The sequence below is a fragment of the Tachyglossus aculeatus genome, chromosome X1 (assembly GCF_015852505.1).
Source record: "Tachyglossus aculeatus isolate mTacAcu1 chromosome X1, mTacAcu1.pri, whole genome shotgun sequence".
Taxonomy (NCBI): domain Eukaryota; kingdom Metazoa; phylum Chordata; class Mammalia; order Monotremata; family Tachyglossidae; genus Tachyglossus; species Tachyglossus aculeatus.
Window position 1 is genome coordinate 35,260,501 of NC_052101.1, and position 17,308 is coordinate 35,277,808.

At 42.6% G+C, this 17,308-nt stretch overlaps 1 protein-coding gene across 2 annotated transcripts in view; it reads right to left on the reverse strand.

Moving 5' to 3' along the window:
* Window positions 1-17,308, reverse strand: part of GRIA1 (glutamate ionotropic receptor AMPA type subunit 1) — a 245,710-nt gene that overhangs the window by 60,014 nt on the left and 168,388 nt on the right. For both annotated transcript variants that reach the window (XM_038772259.1, XM_038772260.1), the window contains exon 11: window positions 14,029-14,399. In XM_038772259.1, the coding sequence (XP_038628187.1) occupies window positions 14,029-14,399 (371 nt within the window). The remainder of the gene's footprint in view (window positions 1-14,028; window positions 14,400-17,308) is intronic.

Here is a 17,308-nt window from a genome sequence, read left to right on the forward strand (position 1 = left end):
GCACTGTACTAAGCGCTTGGGAAGTACAAATTTGCAACATATAGAGACAGTCCCTACCCAACAGTGGGCTCACAGTCTAAAAGGGGGAGACAGAGAACAAAACCAAACATACTAACAAAATAAAATAAATAGGATAGATATGTACAAATGTACCTCGTTCTCAACTGTCCCGCCATCGACCCCCGGCCCACATCATCCCCTGGGCCTGGAATGCCCTCCCTCTGCCCATCCGCCAAGCTAGCTCTCTTCCTCCCGTCAAGGCCCTACTCCAGGAGGCCTTCCCAGACTGAGCCCCTTCCTTCCTCTTCCCCTCGTCCCCCTCTCCATCCCCCTCATCTTACCTCTTTCCCTTCCCCACAGCACCTGTATATATGTATATATGTTTGTACATATTTATTTCTCTCTTTATTTATTTTCCTTGTACATATCTATTCTATTTATTTTATTTTCTTGGTATGTTTGGTTTTGCTCTCTGTCTCCCCCTTTTAGACTGTGAGCCCACTATTGGGTAGGGACTGTCTCTATATGTTGCCAACTTGTGCTTCCCAAGCGCTTAGTACAGTGCTCTGCACACAGTAAGCGCTCAATAAATACGATTGATGATGATGATGATGATCAGACTCACCCTCCTTTACTCAATGCATTTCCTCAGTCTTCTCCGATATCAGAAATAAACTGAGCATCTCTGGATCCAGCTTTTATGGTTTGGGCCTAATTGCCATTGAAGGGGATGGAAACAAACGTAAAACTGTCCCAGGGCAAGGAACGCTGGCAATACCACAGGTTCCACACAGCACCTGCAGCCTTCTAGCTTCTCCCTAAAGTTCTGCCCTTCCTTTCTATCAGAGCCTCGTCCATGTGGTCCCAAGGGGATGTGACGGAGCTACACTTTTATGCTTGCTCACACGTGTCTGAACAGATAATGCCAAAAACTCCGAGGGCGTTTCCCCCCTCTCCAAGACGTGGTGCCAGTGTAGAACTCAGTCAATAAAAGAGAAGATTCAATCCGGTTGAGTTCCCTTCCAAAATTTGAATGAAAAGACGTACTCCCCTGCCCCAACATTTTGGCCAGTCGCTTCTGCCGGCCACCGGGAGATAAATCAGCAAGTTGCAGCTGCTGATTTCAGCTCCCTAAGTACCATCTGACTCGGAGAACCTAACGCCCTGCCAAATGGGTATGCAGGTGGTGCACAGATGATACCTTATCACCGATAAACATGATGTATGGCGGTCAGGAGATGTTTAACCTGATCCATTTTAGATTGCTGTCTCTGGGGTGGCTGCGGGAAGCATTCAGCATCAGCCAGTCACCGTGACACAAGAGGAGCACCAGCTATAGGAGTGGCACTCAACTCGGCATTCGACCCATCCTCTGCCAAAATATGCTTTGCAATCTGACTTCCGATTGGGTCCACGGCCCCCATATACTGCTAAGGTGTGTGTCATATGTTATAGGAACTGCAGATAATGAGCTGAATTCTTCCCATGTCAGTGCAGTTCTCTGAAGGCAACAACCCTTGTGGTTGTTGTGCTTATTCTTTCAGACCCTATTTAAGCCAACTGCAATAAAAATTGTCTGAATGCTGTCTTGTGGTCTGAAAGAGTTCATGCAGCTGCTGGAAATGCCTAATTTACCCTCTGAGTAGCTAAGACATCAATCAATCTTATTTTTTGAGCGCTTCCTGTGTGCAGAGCACTGTACTAAGCACTTTGGAGAGTACACTATAACAATATAACAGACACATTCCCTGCCCATAATAAACTTACAGTTTAGAGGGAGCTGTCTAGAAAATCTTATTCAGCAAGTGTCCCTGGTGTGCAGAACACCGCATAAGACATAAACATTGCTGTTTCAGTAATACCTGAAGACCAAAATTGAAATGAAATGCCTCTGAGAGCACACTGACTGTACCAGCATGGCCTAGTGGAAAGAGCATAGGCCTGGAAGACAGAGGATCTGAGTTCAAATTCTGGCTCCACCACTTCTCTGCTGTCTGACCTTGGGAAAGTCACCTAACTTATCTGGGCCTCAGTTTCCTCATCTGTAAAATGGGTATTCTTCCTCCTGTTTTTTTTAAAAAAATATTATTATATTTAAATGGTAGTTGTTAAGCACTTTCTATGTGCCAAGCACTGTACTAAGCACTAAGGTAGACACAAGTCTGTGTCCCACATGGAGCTCACAATTTTAATCTCCAGTTTACAGGTGAGGTAACTGAGGCACAGAGAAGTAAAGCAACGTGCCCAATTTCACACAGCAGACAATTGGCAGTGCTGGAATTAGAACCCTGGTCCTCTAACTCCCAGGCCTGTGATCTTTCCACTAGGCCATTCTGCATTTCCTGTTCTTTCTCCTACTTAGAATGTGAGCCCAATGTGTGACAGAAAATGTGTCTGACATGATTAACTTCTACCACAGCACTTAAAAGTTCTTGGCAGAGAGTAACTGCTGAAATTCTACTACTGTTATTATTATCATCATTATCTGAGGGTAACAAGGTACATACGCCTATCCCAGGAATGAAGGCACAGCCATAACTCTATTTCACAAGACCTCCAGTATTTCCCACTGAAATTCATGTGAGACAGATTATAGCTGTAAGAGAGCGACAAAATTCTTTCCCCTCCAGTGTCTACAATTCACCTGATGCTACGGTACCGATATCTTCAAATTCTCAACACAACACAAAGCCTTGGACATACCGACAGATAGGTGTGAACTATGTTTTGGCCAAAATTACATGATGTCCTATCACAAAATGAGAAAGAAACTCTTGCCAATTACTAATATCCTTGGCCCATACCTCACAGGAAAGAAAGAACCACAGCCACCGAGTTAAGAATTTCAGAAACATTGATATCCTTTCTTAAATTTGCCCTATTCTGCCCTAGTTGCTAAACTCTAATCTGTGATCCCAACTGGCTCTCACATAAACCTTGATACGTTCTTTCTTGGATCTTAATTTGTTTCTTACCTCTCCTTGTTTCTGTTTAACAAAAATGCAACAGTTAAAAGAACCTCCCTTTTTCCTCATCTTGATCCTTATAGTCACTCCTCCTTCCTCATAAACACCATTTTAGGCCTAGAAATTTGTATTTCCTTAATTCCACCACACCTTTTATTTCTTTCTGGATACCTCATTTTCCTCATATTCCATGAACCAAAAGCTATGTTTTATAGTCCCATTAGGAGATGTCTTCTGATAGTTTGGAAAATGAAAATAAAAGGAAACTTTCCATTCCAGATGGAAAAAATGACCAAATAAATAAGAAAAAAAGAATTCTGGAACTCTCTGGAAAACTTGGAAGAAAAGCATTTATTTCAATTCCCCTGGCCACTGTTCTATCCCAAGGAAACCAAATTTCTCTGCAATGCTGTCAGACGTCTCCTTTATGAGAAAAGTATCAGCAGAATCAAAGGATGGCTTCAGAAATTCTTAAAGACTTAAATAATATCTCCTCCAGAAGGCCACCACCCTTTGCAAAAGTCTCTGGAGATACCCCAATTCTTTTCTCTCTGCCCCCAGGCTTTTAATATCATTTTGAAAAGGAACATGATGAAGTGAAAAGACATTCAGCGTTTCACTTGAATTGAAAAAGGAAAAAAGAACAACTTTTTTGTTACAAAATTCAAGTAGATGTAGGAATATCAAATAAACATTACATATAATTTTATGGTTAACTGGCTGAATTCATGTTTTTAAGAGTTTGAGATTAATTTCTATTGGAAACTGGGGGAAAAACAGTCAGCTCCCTGACCCTTTTCTCAATCTGGTTTCGGAAAAATCACTTCTCCCAACTAAGCTGCTCAGCTCTTGGACTTGTAGAGCAATTTAGACAAGCAGAGAAGGAGCATTTTATTTTTTACTTGGTGAAGGACAGAATAGCTCACCGAGATATAAAAAGAGAGTTTGTACTTAAGTATTCAGGAAATGATTTTATCTATTGGGATTTTTAAAAAAATATTTTAAACACACTACCTGCAGTTTTCAGGACCTTGTAAAAGTTTTATTCCTTTTCATGTTTTTATTGTCTGTGAAGCAGTTTAACGTTATAGTTCGAGCTTCTGGCTTTATTATTTGTTTTCTGGGCAACGTGGGTTAAATGTGAATAAGTGTTTAGCTGGCAAAGTAGATGATGGGGATATCTTGGTTCAGGGTCATCTTTGTAGTGTAGCCATTCTTTCTGTTTCAACTTAATTTCACATCAGTCTTGGGGGGAAGAATCACTGCTCATCTCAGACGTACTTTCAACCCAACAGCTATTGAATAAATTCAAGCCATCTTGATGTGACTGCCATCTATAAGGGCATATTTTGAACTGATGAGTAAACAATATCATTGATCGTGGTTTACTTGATAAAGCCCTTCTGAGCACTATCCCTTGGTCTGTACCTAATGAGGATTTCTGTTTCATCATTTCAAGATTCTTATATTTTTTTATCCTTGAATATTTACTCATCCCCTTCCCCTGCTTTCCTTTTTCCCACTCTATGAGGAAATGGAATAGCTCCCAGTCTCATGGGAGGGAGGGTGTGTTGTACCACAGCTGCTCACTGTGCTATAAGAGGTGGGCTCTGATGCCCCTGATATCTTCTTCTCTCAATGTCAGATGATAAGGGAAATGATGTTTGAAGAGAAATGTCAGAAATGGCATGGAATTTGAGCAATCTAGATGGCAGATGTTATGGTCCAGAGGAAGGCTGAAAGGAGTGATGAAGGAGGGAAGTGGCAGAAGAGGTAGCCTGAGAAGGAAGCTGAACAGTAGAAACTATAGATATCAGCTCCTTGGTAGTGCCAAGGTCCTCAGAGGAGAGTATGATGGCTGGTCTCACCCAGACACTTACCTAACACTATTAGAACCAAGCCTTACCTCCCTGCAGACTATGGCCCTGTGTTCCTTAGAGGTGAAAATAAGCTGGAATTGTCTGGAGAGCAACCTTGATAAAACTGTTCCGATATGAATGACTTAAAAAGGGCATTTCCTCCCCCTACCCCCCATCCCAACCCAGCATCAGTCTTCCCTCCACTGAGACTCAGGAGAGGGGATGGCATGACTAAGAGGGGCTGCTCAGGAACAGGGACAGCCACGACTACAATCACCACCAGGGCTGTCACTCACCCCAGGTACCCCAGTTGGTGATGCTGTGGTCTGCGGTAGCCAATGGCAGATGGCAGCTTTTATTCAATCGTATTTATTGAGCACTTACTGTGTGCAGAGCACTGTACTAGGCATTTGGGAAGTACAAGATGGCAACATATAGAGACAGTCCCTACCCAACAATGGGCTCACAGTCTAGAAGGGGGCACTTGTTAAGCCCCTCCACTTTCACTTTTCCCTTCTTACCCCCTCCTAAGTCAATCTATCAATCAATCATATTTATTGAGTGCTTACTGTGTGCAGAGCACTGTACTAAGCGCTTGGGAAGTACAAGTTGGCAATATATAGAGACAGTCCCTACCCAACAATGGGCTCACAGTCTAGAAGGGGGCGCTTGTTTAGCCCCTCCACTTTCACTTTTCCCTTCTTACCCCCTCCTAAGTCAATCAATCAATCAATCATATTTATTGAGCGCTTACTGTGTGCAGAGCACCGTACTAAGCGCTTGGGAAGTACAAGTTGGCAACATATAGAGACAGTCCCTACCCAACAGTGGGCTCACTGTCTAGAAGGCTAAGTCTCCATCTATCTATCAGCCTTCCCTTATTTTTAGGTCTCTCCCATGACTGCCTTGTTTTCCTCCCCAACCATTTCCTGTCCTTTTGGTCTGGCCCCCACTCAATTGTGAATGCCGTAAAATAGTCGATTTAAGGATGTCCTATCATCAGTACAAAAATCCCATCTGACTCCTGCATGGCCCCTGAATCAGGTGAGGCCTTCCGCCTGCAGAAGACACTTCACTACGAACAGACCTCAAGTTGCTGCAGGGGCTGCAACCTACAAACTTCATCCAAATGCGTAGCAACGGGCCTGGAGGATACAGGTTTTAACTGTGTATGAAAATCGAGATAATAATCGGGCCTAGGAATTTTAGGACAAAAGATGTCTCATGCCTAAGGGAGAAAGAGAAGAAGGATGTCCATTCTTAACATTTCCACCTATGGGTGGACACTTAACAGCCCATTTGCAAACCATTTTCCGCTTGAAAAAAAGTAGGGAGGTGGATGGGAGGTGTGATAGACAAGGTGGGAAGCAGCAAGACCTAGTAGAAAGAACATGGGACTGGGAGTTAGAGGACCTGGGTTCTAATCCCCGGCTGTGTGACCTTTGTCAAGGCACTTAACATCTCAGTGACCTCATCTGTAAAATGGGAATTAAGATGGTAAAGCCCATGCAGGACATGGACTGTGTCCTATCTAATTATTTGGAATCTTCCCCAGTGTTTAGCACAGTGCCTGGCACATAGTAAACACTTAACAAATAACATGTAAAAAAAGCCAAGGTTTTTCTTTCAAGACTCCACTGGAGACAAGCGTTTTCTCTAAAATTTTTGTTTGGTACAATGCCTTCTCAAATGAATTGGACCGGATCTGATAATAATAATAATAACGGTATTTGTTACGTGCTTACTATGTGCCAGGCACTGTTCTAAGCACTGAGGTAGGTACAAGGTAATCAGGTTGTCCCACCTGGGGCTCACAGTCTTAATCCCCATTTTACAGATGAGGTAACAGGCACAGAGAAGTGAAGTGATTTACCTAAAGTCACACTGCTGACAAATGGTGGAGCTGGGATTAGAACCAATGACCTCTGATTCCCAAGCTCATGTTCTTTCCTCTAGTCCATGCTGCTGCTAAATAGTAGGTTGGTAGCGGTGGTTTGGGAATCCACCCCAACAGGGAAACTGGAGTCTAAACCCAGCACTTTAGACTGCTCGGCCATGCTAGGTAAAGATATGGAATTAGCAAAGTCCAGCCAAAGTCGGTTAGTCAATAGAATTGAGCGCTTTCTGCATGCAGAGCACTGTACTAAGTGCTCTGGAGAGTATAATAACAGACACATTCCCTGCCCACAATGAGTTTACGCATTTACAATTTCACAAGCTCCAAACCATAGCCCCCATTTCAAAGAGAGACAGTAGAAAAAGAGCAGGGTACCAGCCAGGTGGGTGTAGGGAGGCAGAGAATCAGGGGACTTCTCCATTTGGATAACCAAACCAATTCCTGATCAGACACTGAAAGAGAAAGGCCCAGAGGAGGTTTAAATATAAAGGTAGGAAGGAAACACTTCCTTTCCTTTCTATTCACCACGCAGAGTTCAAGGGAGCAGAGAGCCTGAGGGAAATCACTTTAGGGGAAGAAGTCTGGCAAGAATCCCTTGGAAAGAGAAAACTTTAATCCAGAGAGGGTAACTTGAGGGCATCTGGAAATCCGCTGAGTGACTATTCTGGAATCCCGAGACTATTCAACTCCAATTTAGATTATGCCTAGAGGTGGGTAAGCTTGTTGCTTGAAACTGGATTTTATTGTATGCTCTTTTCGTCCATGTATAGTGGATTGCTGATAGTTTATTTCTCTTCTCTACCTATGATGTTTCCTAATCTTCCAAGTGAGTAGTAGTAGTTATATTATTGATTAAACCCTTACTCTATGCAGTACTGTGTACTGTACTAAGCTCTGGGAATTAGACATGGACACTGTCTTTCGAGGGGTTCACAATCTATGAATCTCCCAGTGCTCTGCACATAGTAAGCACTCAATAAATACCATTGATTGATTGATAAAATGCCTTATAGGCTTTTAAAAAGAAACCTATGGGTCTATCAGGTTGCGACCTTCTGCTTCTCTGTCTCCTCTCTGTTGGTCGAGGGGACAGAAAGCCAGAGATAGAGCTGCTATGTTTTAGCCATTGAACTGTACTAAATAATCCGATCACCAGCTACTCTCCACCCGGTCTGGGGGCAACATTCAAAAGCCTAGCAATGGATATCTAGTGATTTTGGGGTGCTCTCATTCCATACAACCGAAGTGGACGCTGAGGGTTTGAGTTACAAAACCCTTTGATCGTCATCATTACTTGTATTTTTTGAGCATCTATCTACCTCCTCTGTGCAGAGCACAGTACTAGGCCCTTGTGACCATACCCTAAAACTAGAAGACACAGTCCCTGCTCTCTAGGCAGGGTATGGAGAAGCACATGGCGTAGTGGATCAAATATGGACCTGGGGGTCAGCAGGTCATGGGTTCTAATCCCGATTCCCTCACTTTTCTGTGTGACCTTGGGCAAGTCACTTCACTTATCTGTGCCTCAGTTATCTCATTTGTAAAATAGAGATTAAGACTATGTGTTCCAAGTGGGACTGGGACTGTGTTCAACCCTATTTGCTTGACTCCACCGCAGTGCTTAGTACAGTGTCTGGCACATAGTAAGCGCTTAACAAATACCATAATTATAATTATTATTAGCAAAGGCCTGGGTTGTTCAGGCTAATGGCAGGTTAAGCAGTTATGGAGGAAAGTGCTCAAGCAGGGGTGACACCTCAAAAAACTCCAAGAATAAAGGCTTGAACCGTCTCCCTTAGTCTAATCATTTTTAATGACAAAAAACCCCTCTTCCTTGACTAATCCAATAAATAATATTGATTGAGGACTTACAGTGTGCAGAGCACTGTACTAAGCACCCAAGAGAAAACAACAGAGTAAACTTGATCCCTGTCCTTGAGGAGGTTACAATTTAGAGGGTCAGACAGACACTAAAATAACTTACAGATGGGAGGAAGAAGGAAAGGGGGATAGGTTGTGAGTTAGAGCTAAGTAACAAGGTAACCCAGCAGCTACTGCTCAATATCTTCTTCTTAGGTCTGACAAACTAAAGTTCCACAGACAGCTAATTATCCACTGTCATGACGGCGAGGAAATGGGACAGACCATTTCATCATTACACTGAGGCATTCATGATCTCAGACTGGAGAGAAGACAGATATGGGCTAAAAAGCCAGCCTCTCTTCGGCCTACATGTGTGAGTTGAATAGAAAAAGGAGAAGGAAGTGGATTAGTAGTTCTCTCCCACCAAGATCCAGAATTGGGGCCTGAAAGCTGACTCCAATACTGGCGCTTTAGACAGAGTTAAATGTCAAATGGGTTATCCTGATAATGGTTAATCTGGTTTGTAATGTAGGGGATCATCAGTCAGAGTAGGAAGAATGAGAGAATCAAACTGACTAAAGTTTGAACTGCAAAAGGGAAACAGAGCAACCAAAAAAGTCTCAGGTCACTTAGCCAGTGTGGGAGCAAAAATCCTAATTGGTCAGTCAGTCATTGTATTTATTGAGGGCTTAATGTGTGCTGAGCATTGTACTAAGCACTTGGGAGAGTACAACATAAAAGTATACCAGATACATTCCCTACCCACAACAAGCTTACAGTCTAGATGGGGAGACAGACATTAACATATATAAATAAAATTACAGATATGCACATTAGTGTTGTGGAGCTGGGAGGGGAATACAGGGAGCAAGTCAAGGCTGTGTTTTGTTGTCTGTCTCCCCCTTCTAGACTGTGAGCCCATTGTTGAATAGGGACCATCTCTGTATGTTGCCGATTTGTACTTCCCAAATGCTTAGTACATTATTCTGCACACAGTAAGCGCTCAATAAATACGATTGAATGAATGAATGAAGGCGGTGCAGAACCAATACTACCAGTTATTCCAGATGCTGAAGATTTAAACATTATACATCTGGCAAGGCCACAGCAGGTGCTTTTAGAGCATTATGAAGAGGTACAGCAGTGACCTGACTTTCAGCTTCCTCAGATTCAGGGGTGTTTAAAACTAAGTTCCACAATGCAAGGAAAACTACACAGCTACAGGTTGATTTCAAGACTGTTCCCCACCCCACTTCGCCAAAGGCCCTGGGTAAATTTTAGTAGGACGGAGAAGGCTTGGGGCAAGCCCAGGGAGGTCTTGGCAGGTACACTCTGAGCTGCAGGTACCTCAGGTGGGAGCAAAGTCTGAGCTGGTGTGACTAGGCAGGGTCCCGGATTTCGCCCCACACTGAACAGAAAGCCCTGACTGACCATTGTCTTTAAGGCACTCAATCGGCTATCCCCTTCCTACTTATTCACTCTTCTCCAGTACAACCCAGCTTGTGCTCTTTGTTCTTCTCAAATTAATCTACTCACAGTGTCATTTTTACCTCTCTTGCCACCCTTACATACCCTATTACTTAAGCAGTATTTCTTCTATATGCCCTCTTTTCCTTCTTCCTCCTATTGGCAAATTACTTTAGTGTATTTCTCTTGCTAGATTGCAAGCTCCTTGACGGTTGGCATCATGCCTATAAACTAACTCTATTGTATGCTCTCAAGGTTCAGTAAAGAGCTCTGCACATAATATATGCTCAGTAGATACTGTTGATCGATGATTTATTGAACCCTGGCAGAGCTTCTGGGGCACCAGCCACACTGCTTCCATCCAGCCTAACCCCACAGGACTAGTCCTCCACCACGAGTTTACCTCAGCTAACCCTGGCCCTCTTACTAATAGTAATAGTATTTAAGTGCTTATAGTGTGCAGAGAACTGTACTACCCATTGGGCAACAATATGGAGGCGGGAATTAGACACAGTCCCTGTCCTTTGTGGGGCTCAAGGTTTAAGCCTTACATGCTTCCTGTGGCCTAGAACAATTCCCCTGAGGCCTTTTTTTTATTGTCATTGTTAAGTGCTTACTATGTTCCAGGCATTGTACTAAGAACCGGGGCAGATACAAGCTAATGGAGTTGGACATAGTCCATGTCCCACATAGGGCTCACCCTCTTTATACCCATCTTATAGATGAGGTAACTGAGGCACAGAGAAGTTAAGTGAGTTGCCCAGGATCACACAGCAGACAAGAGGTGGAGCCAGTATTAGAACTCAGATCCTTCTGAATCCCAGACCTGTGTTCTGTTCACATGGCCACACTGCTTCTTTAGCTCTGTAGAGCCCTGGGTATCCCCAAGCCATAAGTAGAGAAGTAGCCCCCAAACTGTTACAGGTTTTTAAAAAGTGTTTTAGGAAGAGGTTCTGGTGGCACATGGCATCAGAATTCTGGCAGATAGGCTATTTACCTCAAAATATGACATTCAATAATACAATAATAAATCCATGGGAGGAGAGGTCAGTCAGTGATTACTGAGGCAATCCCTTCTGAATCTTCTTGTCAGGCTCCTCCAAAGAGGGCTCAGAAGGTGTTTGTTACATCAAAAGAGATTCAGTGGGCTGAGTGGTCTGGAGGCTTTTGTTACCCAGCTGTTCACACCTAATGAATGTTTTGCTCAAAAACAGAAGAGTCACGAATTTACTTTTGTTTAATAAAAGTATCTAATCACCCACCCAGGCTCAAGAAGTTTTCTTTGTGTTTGTGCTAAGCTGTCCTCACAGCCCATTTCCAAAGATACTCCTTTGGATGTGAATAAAATTGGAATTGACATCCCTTTCCCAAGGATCACAATTCTCTTTTCCTTTCTTGAAATTCTATCATTCTCAGACCTCCACTGGAGGCAGATAGAAGCTCAGGAGTTCATTCATTCAATTTAATCGTATTTATTAAGTGCTTACTGTGTGCAGAGCACTGTACTAAGTGCTTCGAGATCAGAAAATTGGACGTATGTATGATCTGTAACTTATGTGAATGTCCATCTCCCCTTCTAGAGTGTAAGCTTCCTGTAGGCAGGGAACGTGTCTATCAATGCTATATTATACTCTCCCAAATATTCAGTACAGTGCTCTACACACAATAAGCACTGAATAAATACAACTGATTTATTAGACCTAGTTTTAAAGGAGGTAATTTTCAGAAAAATATGAAATTCAATAAAACAGCATAGCCAGTCTGAAGTTCCTCCAAGCAATGCCCCTGAAAGATCTGTGGCAATCTTGGCTATTTCTATATCACTTCTGGCTTTCTGAGCCATGTGCAATAACTACCACTAGACTTTGCCCTCTTCAGCATCGCATCCAGGATCAGGTATAGTCTACACTAATCAGACTATTTCCTGATTTCCAAATGGCAAATCCTTCCCTCATCTTCCAGAAAAATCACCTTTCAGCCCCTGAGGTTTTTTTTAAAGATATTTATGCAGTTTTCAGCTCATTAAATTATTTTTCTTTCCCATTCCTAAAATAAATGTCTCCAGAATAAAATGAGGTCATGAATTAGAAGGAGCAGAGAAAAACCTATTCTTCAATCAATAAGACCTTAAGCAAAAAAACCCCAACCAAACCACACAAAAAAATCATCTGATGCAAATAACATTAGCTCTTATTGTGATTTCCACATTTCCCTTTCTTTCTGATTATCTTCTTTCTATCCCACCACTTAGTATAATGCTTAGCACATAGTAAAGTGCTTAAATACCAAGCTTCATTATTCCGGCACATACCTCCTTTCAAAGCAAGGCTCTCATAGTCTTTAAGTAATCTGTTGATTTGATTTGCTTACAGTACCTTATACTTCAACAGCTAAATGAAGAATTATTGCTATATTTAAAACTAATAAATGAATTCGTATTGTAAGGAATAATACACAGCTGCATAAATCATTTGGTATTAATGCAATTGTAGGTGTATGTTGTTAGAAAAGGAAACAAATTTATCTGCAAAACAAATTAAGGAAAACAAATTTTTCTGCAAAGTAGACAATGCTGAAATTTTCTGTAATAATCCATTCAGAAAATTCCCTAAAAGTTTAATGAAAAATCTCTTGATCTTACTAATTTTGGCAACACTTTTGCCAGCTTTTCTGAGTCAATCAATCGTATTTATTGAGCACTTACTGTGTGCAAAGCACTGTACTAAGCGCTTGGGAAGTACAAGTTGGCAACATATAGAGACAGTCCCTACCCAACAGTGGGCTCACAGTCTAAAAGTCAGCAGAGTCCACAGGAATCTGATGGTTTAGTCCCAGACTTTCAAGAAAGATATAATTTCAGTGGTGAATCATGGAAGTTTCTAAAGGAAATATCCCCTGGCATATGGTAAAGAGGGATGGGAGCATCTACAAGGGATCCCCTAAAAAGAAGACAAAAAAACACACCCCAAAAACAGAGGCTGCAATGTTGCTTCACCAGGGAATAGCAGTAAGCCTTGTCAGAAGCTTGTCAGAAGCCTTGTCTGTGGCAGTAAAAGGATGCTCAAAGTTAAGGTGATAATAATAACTGTGACATTCCAGGCACTGTACTAAGTGTTGGGGTGGATACAAATAAATAGGATTGGACACAGTACCACATGGGGCTCACAGTCTCAATATAGATGAGGTAACTGAGGCACAGAGAAGTGAAGTGACTTGCCCAAGGTCACACAGCAGACAAGTGGCGGAGCTGGGATTAGAACCCATGACCTCCTGATTCCCAGGCCTGTGCTCTATCCACTATGCCATGCTGCTTCCCATGGTCAGTGGCCCAGGATCATTTCCTAGTGGGCTGCTGAAACTTCAGAGGTCAGAATCTAGCAGTTCCATAACTGGAAATTGGCCCATAATAGCTTTGCTTCATGGACAGAGATTTGGGGATAACTGGAGAGCCATATAGTGGTCCTGGGGGGTTATCTGGGGAACTGGGGGCTCTTAGGGGCTCTATTCACACACTCTAATGATTCATGTCCCTTAACGTTGCCCAGTCACTGTGTCCCAGATTTCTGAGTGTGGGCGCAAGCCAGGTTCTGATATAACCTGCTTCGAGATCTTCCTATTAGGGTGATGGCATCTTAAGACTGTGAGCTTGTTGTGGCAGGTATTGTCACTGTTCACTGTTGTATTGAACTTTCCCAAGAGCTTAGTACAGTGCTCTGCACACAGTAAGCGCTTAATAAATATGATCGAATGAATCAAAGAATGAGTCGGGGTAACAGCCGAAGCATTTGCAATTCCGAGAGGTAGAAGGGTTCTACAATCGTGAGAGAAGGAACTATGGCTAAGGGGAGGAAGGCACAATGGTGGAATCAAATGGGGGAAGATACTAGGAAATTGAATTTAAAAGAAAAATAGAACATTTGATTTTCAGAAATTCCATCACCAGCTAAGGAAACAATGTACGAGAAAGATAACTAACCTCGGTGAAATATCACATCCTTGCTGCATAAAGGCTCCGAGGGAGAACCAGAGGCTGTTAAATATCCCAAACTCGTTTGACTGGTCGCTGGCCGTCTGATCGCGTCCTTCCTCGAATTCCTCAGTGTGCCACTCGTAGGGGCTAAAGCGACTGACCAAGAAGAGGACCACACTCACGCCAATGTAGGCAAACACAATGCACATCCAAATTTCATATGCCAAGGGATCAAGGAAGGAAAACACTCCCGGCTTGGACTTCTGTGGTTTCTTGATCATGATGGAGATGCCCAAACTCATGAATGGCTTAGAGAAGTCGATGACTTCTTCTCGGACTAGCGTGATTGTCAGTGGGGCAACAGCCACATCCGCTCTCTGGAAGGAAACAAAATAAAAGAAGAATGGCTGGATTCCATGTTCACTCATTGTCGTGCTCATAGCTGCTGTCGCTGTTGTATTTCCTGGAATGATTTTGCTAGGAGACAACCCAACGCAATGTGACATTCAGGAATTTTGCTAAACACGCACAAATAACCTCAAGGCCAGATTTTATGACAGCTTTGCGAAAAAGTTGAAAGCAGAGTAGGGCCCGAATGAAATTCCATCAGTCTGCAAATTGCACACTGCCTGGAACATATTGACCAAAGCCACTGCCTCTCAATTTACCCATAATCACATTCTTCAAGCTTTTCTTCTAGGATGAAAGAGTGCCCGTGTTTGCCTGAAACGAACCCATATTGAAATACAGAGTGCCACAGAAATGGACCTAAGGGGAAGAAAAGGGGGCTAATTTGATTTCATTTCTGTGAAAACGCCTGGCATGGGAGCACATGCTAATTTCAAAGCTGTTTTCTCAATTCCTATCCAGTAGATCAAATGTCAACCCTGACCCTTCATTTCCTATCACATCCAAATATAGTTTCTTATTATAAAGGCAGCCTGATTCCCTTCTGATAAATTGACTTTCTGACTGATTCATCTAGGGATGTCAAAATCCATAGCTACCATGATGAAGGCACAAAATAAATGGAACGAGGCTTCTCTGGACAGATGGCCAAACATTTCAATTCAAAATTGGTGAGACATGACTGTATCCTATTCAAATGGTTTAACTCCATTTTACCAACTCAATGATATTCATTCATTCAATCATATTTATTGAGCACTTACTGTATGCAGAGCACTGTTCTAAGCACTTGGGAGAGTATATTATAACAATAAACAGTCACATTCCTTGCCCACAACGAGCTTACAGTTTAGAGATATGAACCTTTGATAGGCTAGACACTGGGGCAGTGGAGACTCTCACTGTATCTCTGATGGCTGTTGAAGCTCATTGTTTTAGAAGATTGTTTTGTTTTGTCTCAGTTCCCTCCTCTGTAAAATGGAAATAAGACTGTGAGCCTCGTGGATGACGTCCAACTTGATTAGCCTGTATTTATGCCAGTGGTTAGTACAGTGCCTGGCACATAGTAAGCATTTAACAAATACCATTTAAAAAGAGAGAGAGAATCCTATTGAGTGAGACTGACTAACCCAATGGGTTTACTATGTGATGTTCATGGGAAGAAGTTTGAACCTGAATGGCTTAAATTTTCCCTTATGAGGAAAACAAACCAAAAAAACCCCTTTATTTCAATGAATTCCACAGTCTGTTGCAAACTGAGTAGTGATGTACTGTATATTATTACTTGATATTGTTAATGGGTTTTATTTAAGTGAAATTGTGAGGTAGGTGGAAATTATTTTACTCCTCAAATGGAGAAACAGGTGGTGAAGCAAGAGCAGGAAGTATGGTAACACCATGGAATAATCTTCCCAAAGTCACTCAGGAATTTAATGAATGAAGGGGAAGTGTGGCTGTCTCACACTCGTATGTGTCAAGGATAAATAAATGATAATTAGTGGCATGCTGATTTCCATCATTTTACTCCCCAAGACCCTGTTGAGGGCAGAGCAGGTTAGTGAGAAAACAAAATCCATGGCCTCATTAGTTTCTGGAACATCTCTGCAAAGTGGATTAATGGTAACAAAAATGGCATCAGGCCCATCTCCCTTACGCACTAGCAAAAAATCCCCTTTGCCTGCACCAAACAAAAAGGGCACTGGATTTGAGGATCTAGCTAGGAAGTTCCTATGTGAAGTTTTGCAGGAGCTAAACATAAGAGCCAAGTTTCTGCTTCCACAGAGCCAAGTGGGCCAAAGCAGGCTCCCTCACCCAAGAGAGACTGTGTAATCCATTCTGCCATAGTGTGTGTATTTGCTCCACGTTTTGGTTAGTGTGTAATTAGGCAATTAGTGAATGATACTCTTCTGATGATGTGATTCCATTTCAGATTCAGTGCAACACAGTGCTGGTACAAAAAATGACTGGGTGCCACAAGAGCTCTTCAGTGTGAGTTTTCCTTAACATGAGGTTTTGTGAGAACACAACCTCTGTTGTATAGGAGAACTGGAGGCATGGGAGAACTTGGCCTAATGAATAAAGCACAGGCCCGGGAGTCAGAGGACTTGGGTTCCAATCCCTCCTCTGCCACTTGTCTGATGTGAAATCTTGGGCAAGTAACTTAACTCCCAGACCTTTCACATCAGACAAGAGGCAGAGGAGGGATTGGAACCCAAGTCCTCTGACTCTCAGGCCTGTGCTTTATTCTTTAGGCCAAGTTCTTTCCGCTAGGCCACAATGTTTCCAGTTAAAGGTGATGGATCCCTCAATTCAAACCTCTCAGTACTTCAAGCACTTGATATCTGTTAACCTCCTTCCCTCCCGTTATCAGCAACCTACAATGAATGTGCTCCCTCTATGAGCCCAGCCCCAATTCCATGGATATAGGGTATGGATTCATGGATTGTAGATTTTTGTCTTCCTCATTTTCATACCACCTGTCTAAATACAAAGGAAATCCCTCTCCCACTCTCAACTAAAAAACCCCCAAAACAGCAATTTCAGAAACAGCAGCTTGATTGATCTTTGTGAAAGTAGAGGTCCTAGCTTTTGGGCTGGATGGCAGCTCATGGTGGACACTTGCTAAATGTGGTATCTGTTAAGTGCTTACTGTGTGTCACACATTGTACTAAGCACGGAGATAGGATTGTCTCCATTGCTATATTGTACTTTCCAAGTACTGAGTACAGTGCTTTGCACACGATAAGCGTTCAATAAATATGAATGAATAAGTGAATACAAGTTAATCAGGTTAGGCACAGTTCCTGTCCCGTGTGTGGCTCACAGTCTAAGTGGGAGGGAGAAGAGGTATTAATCCCCATTTTACAGATGAGGAAGC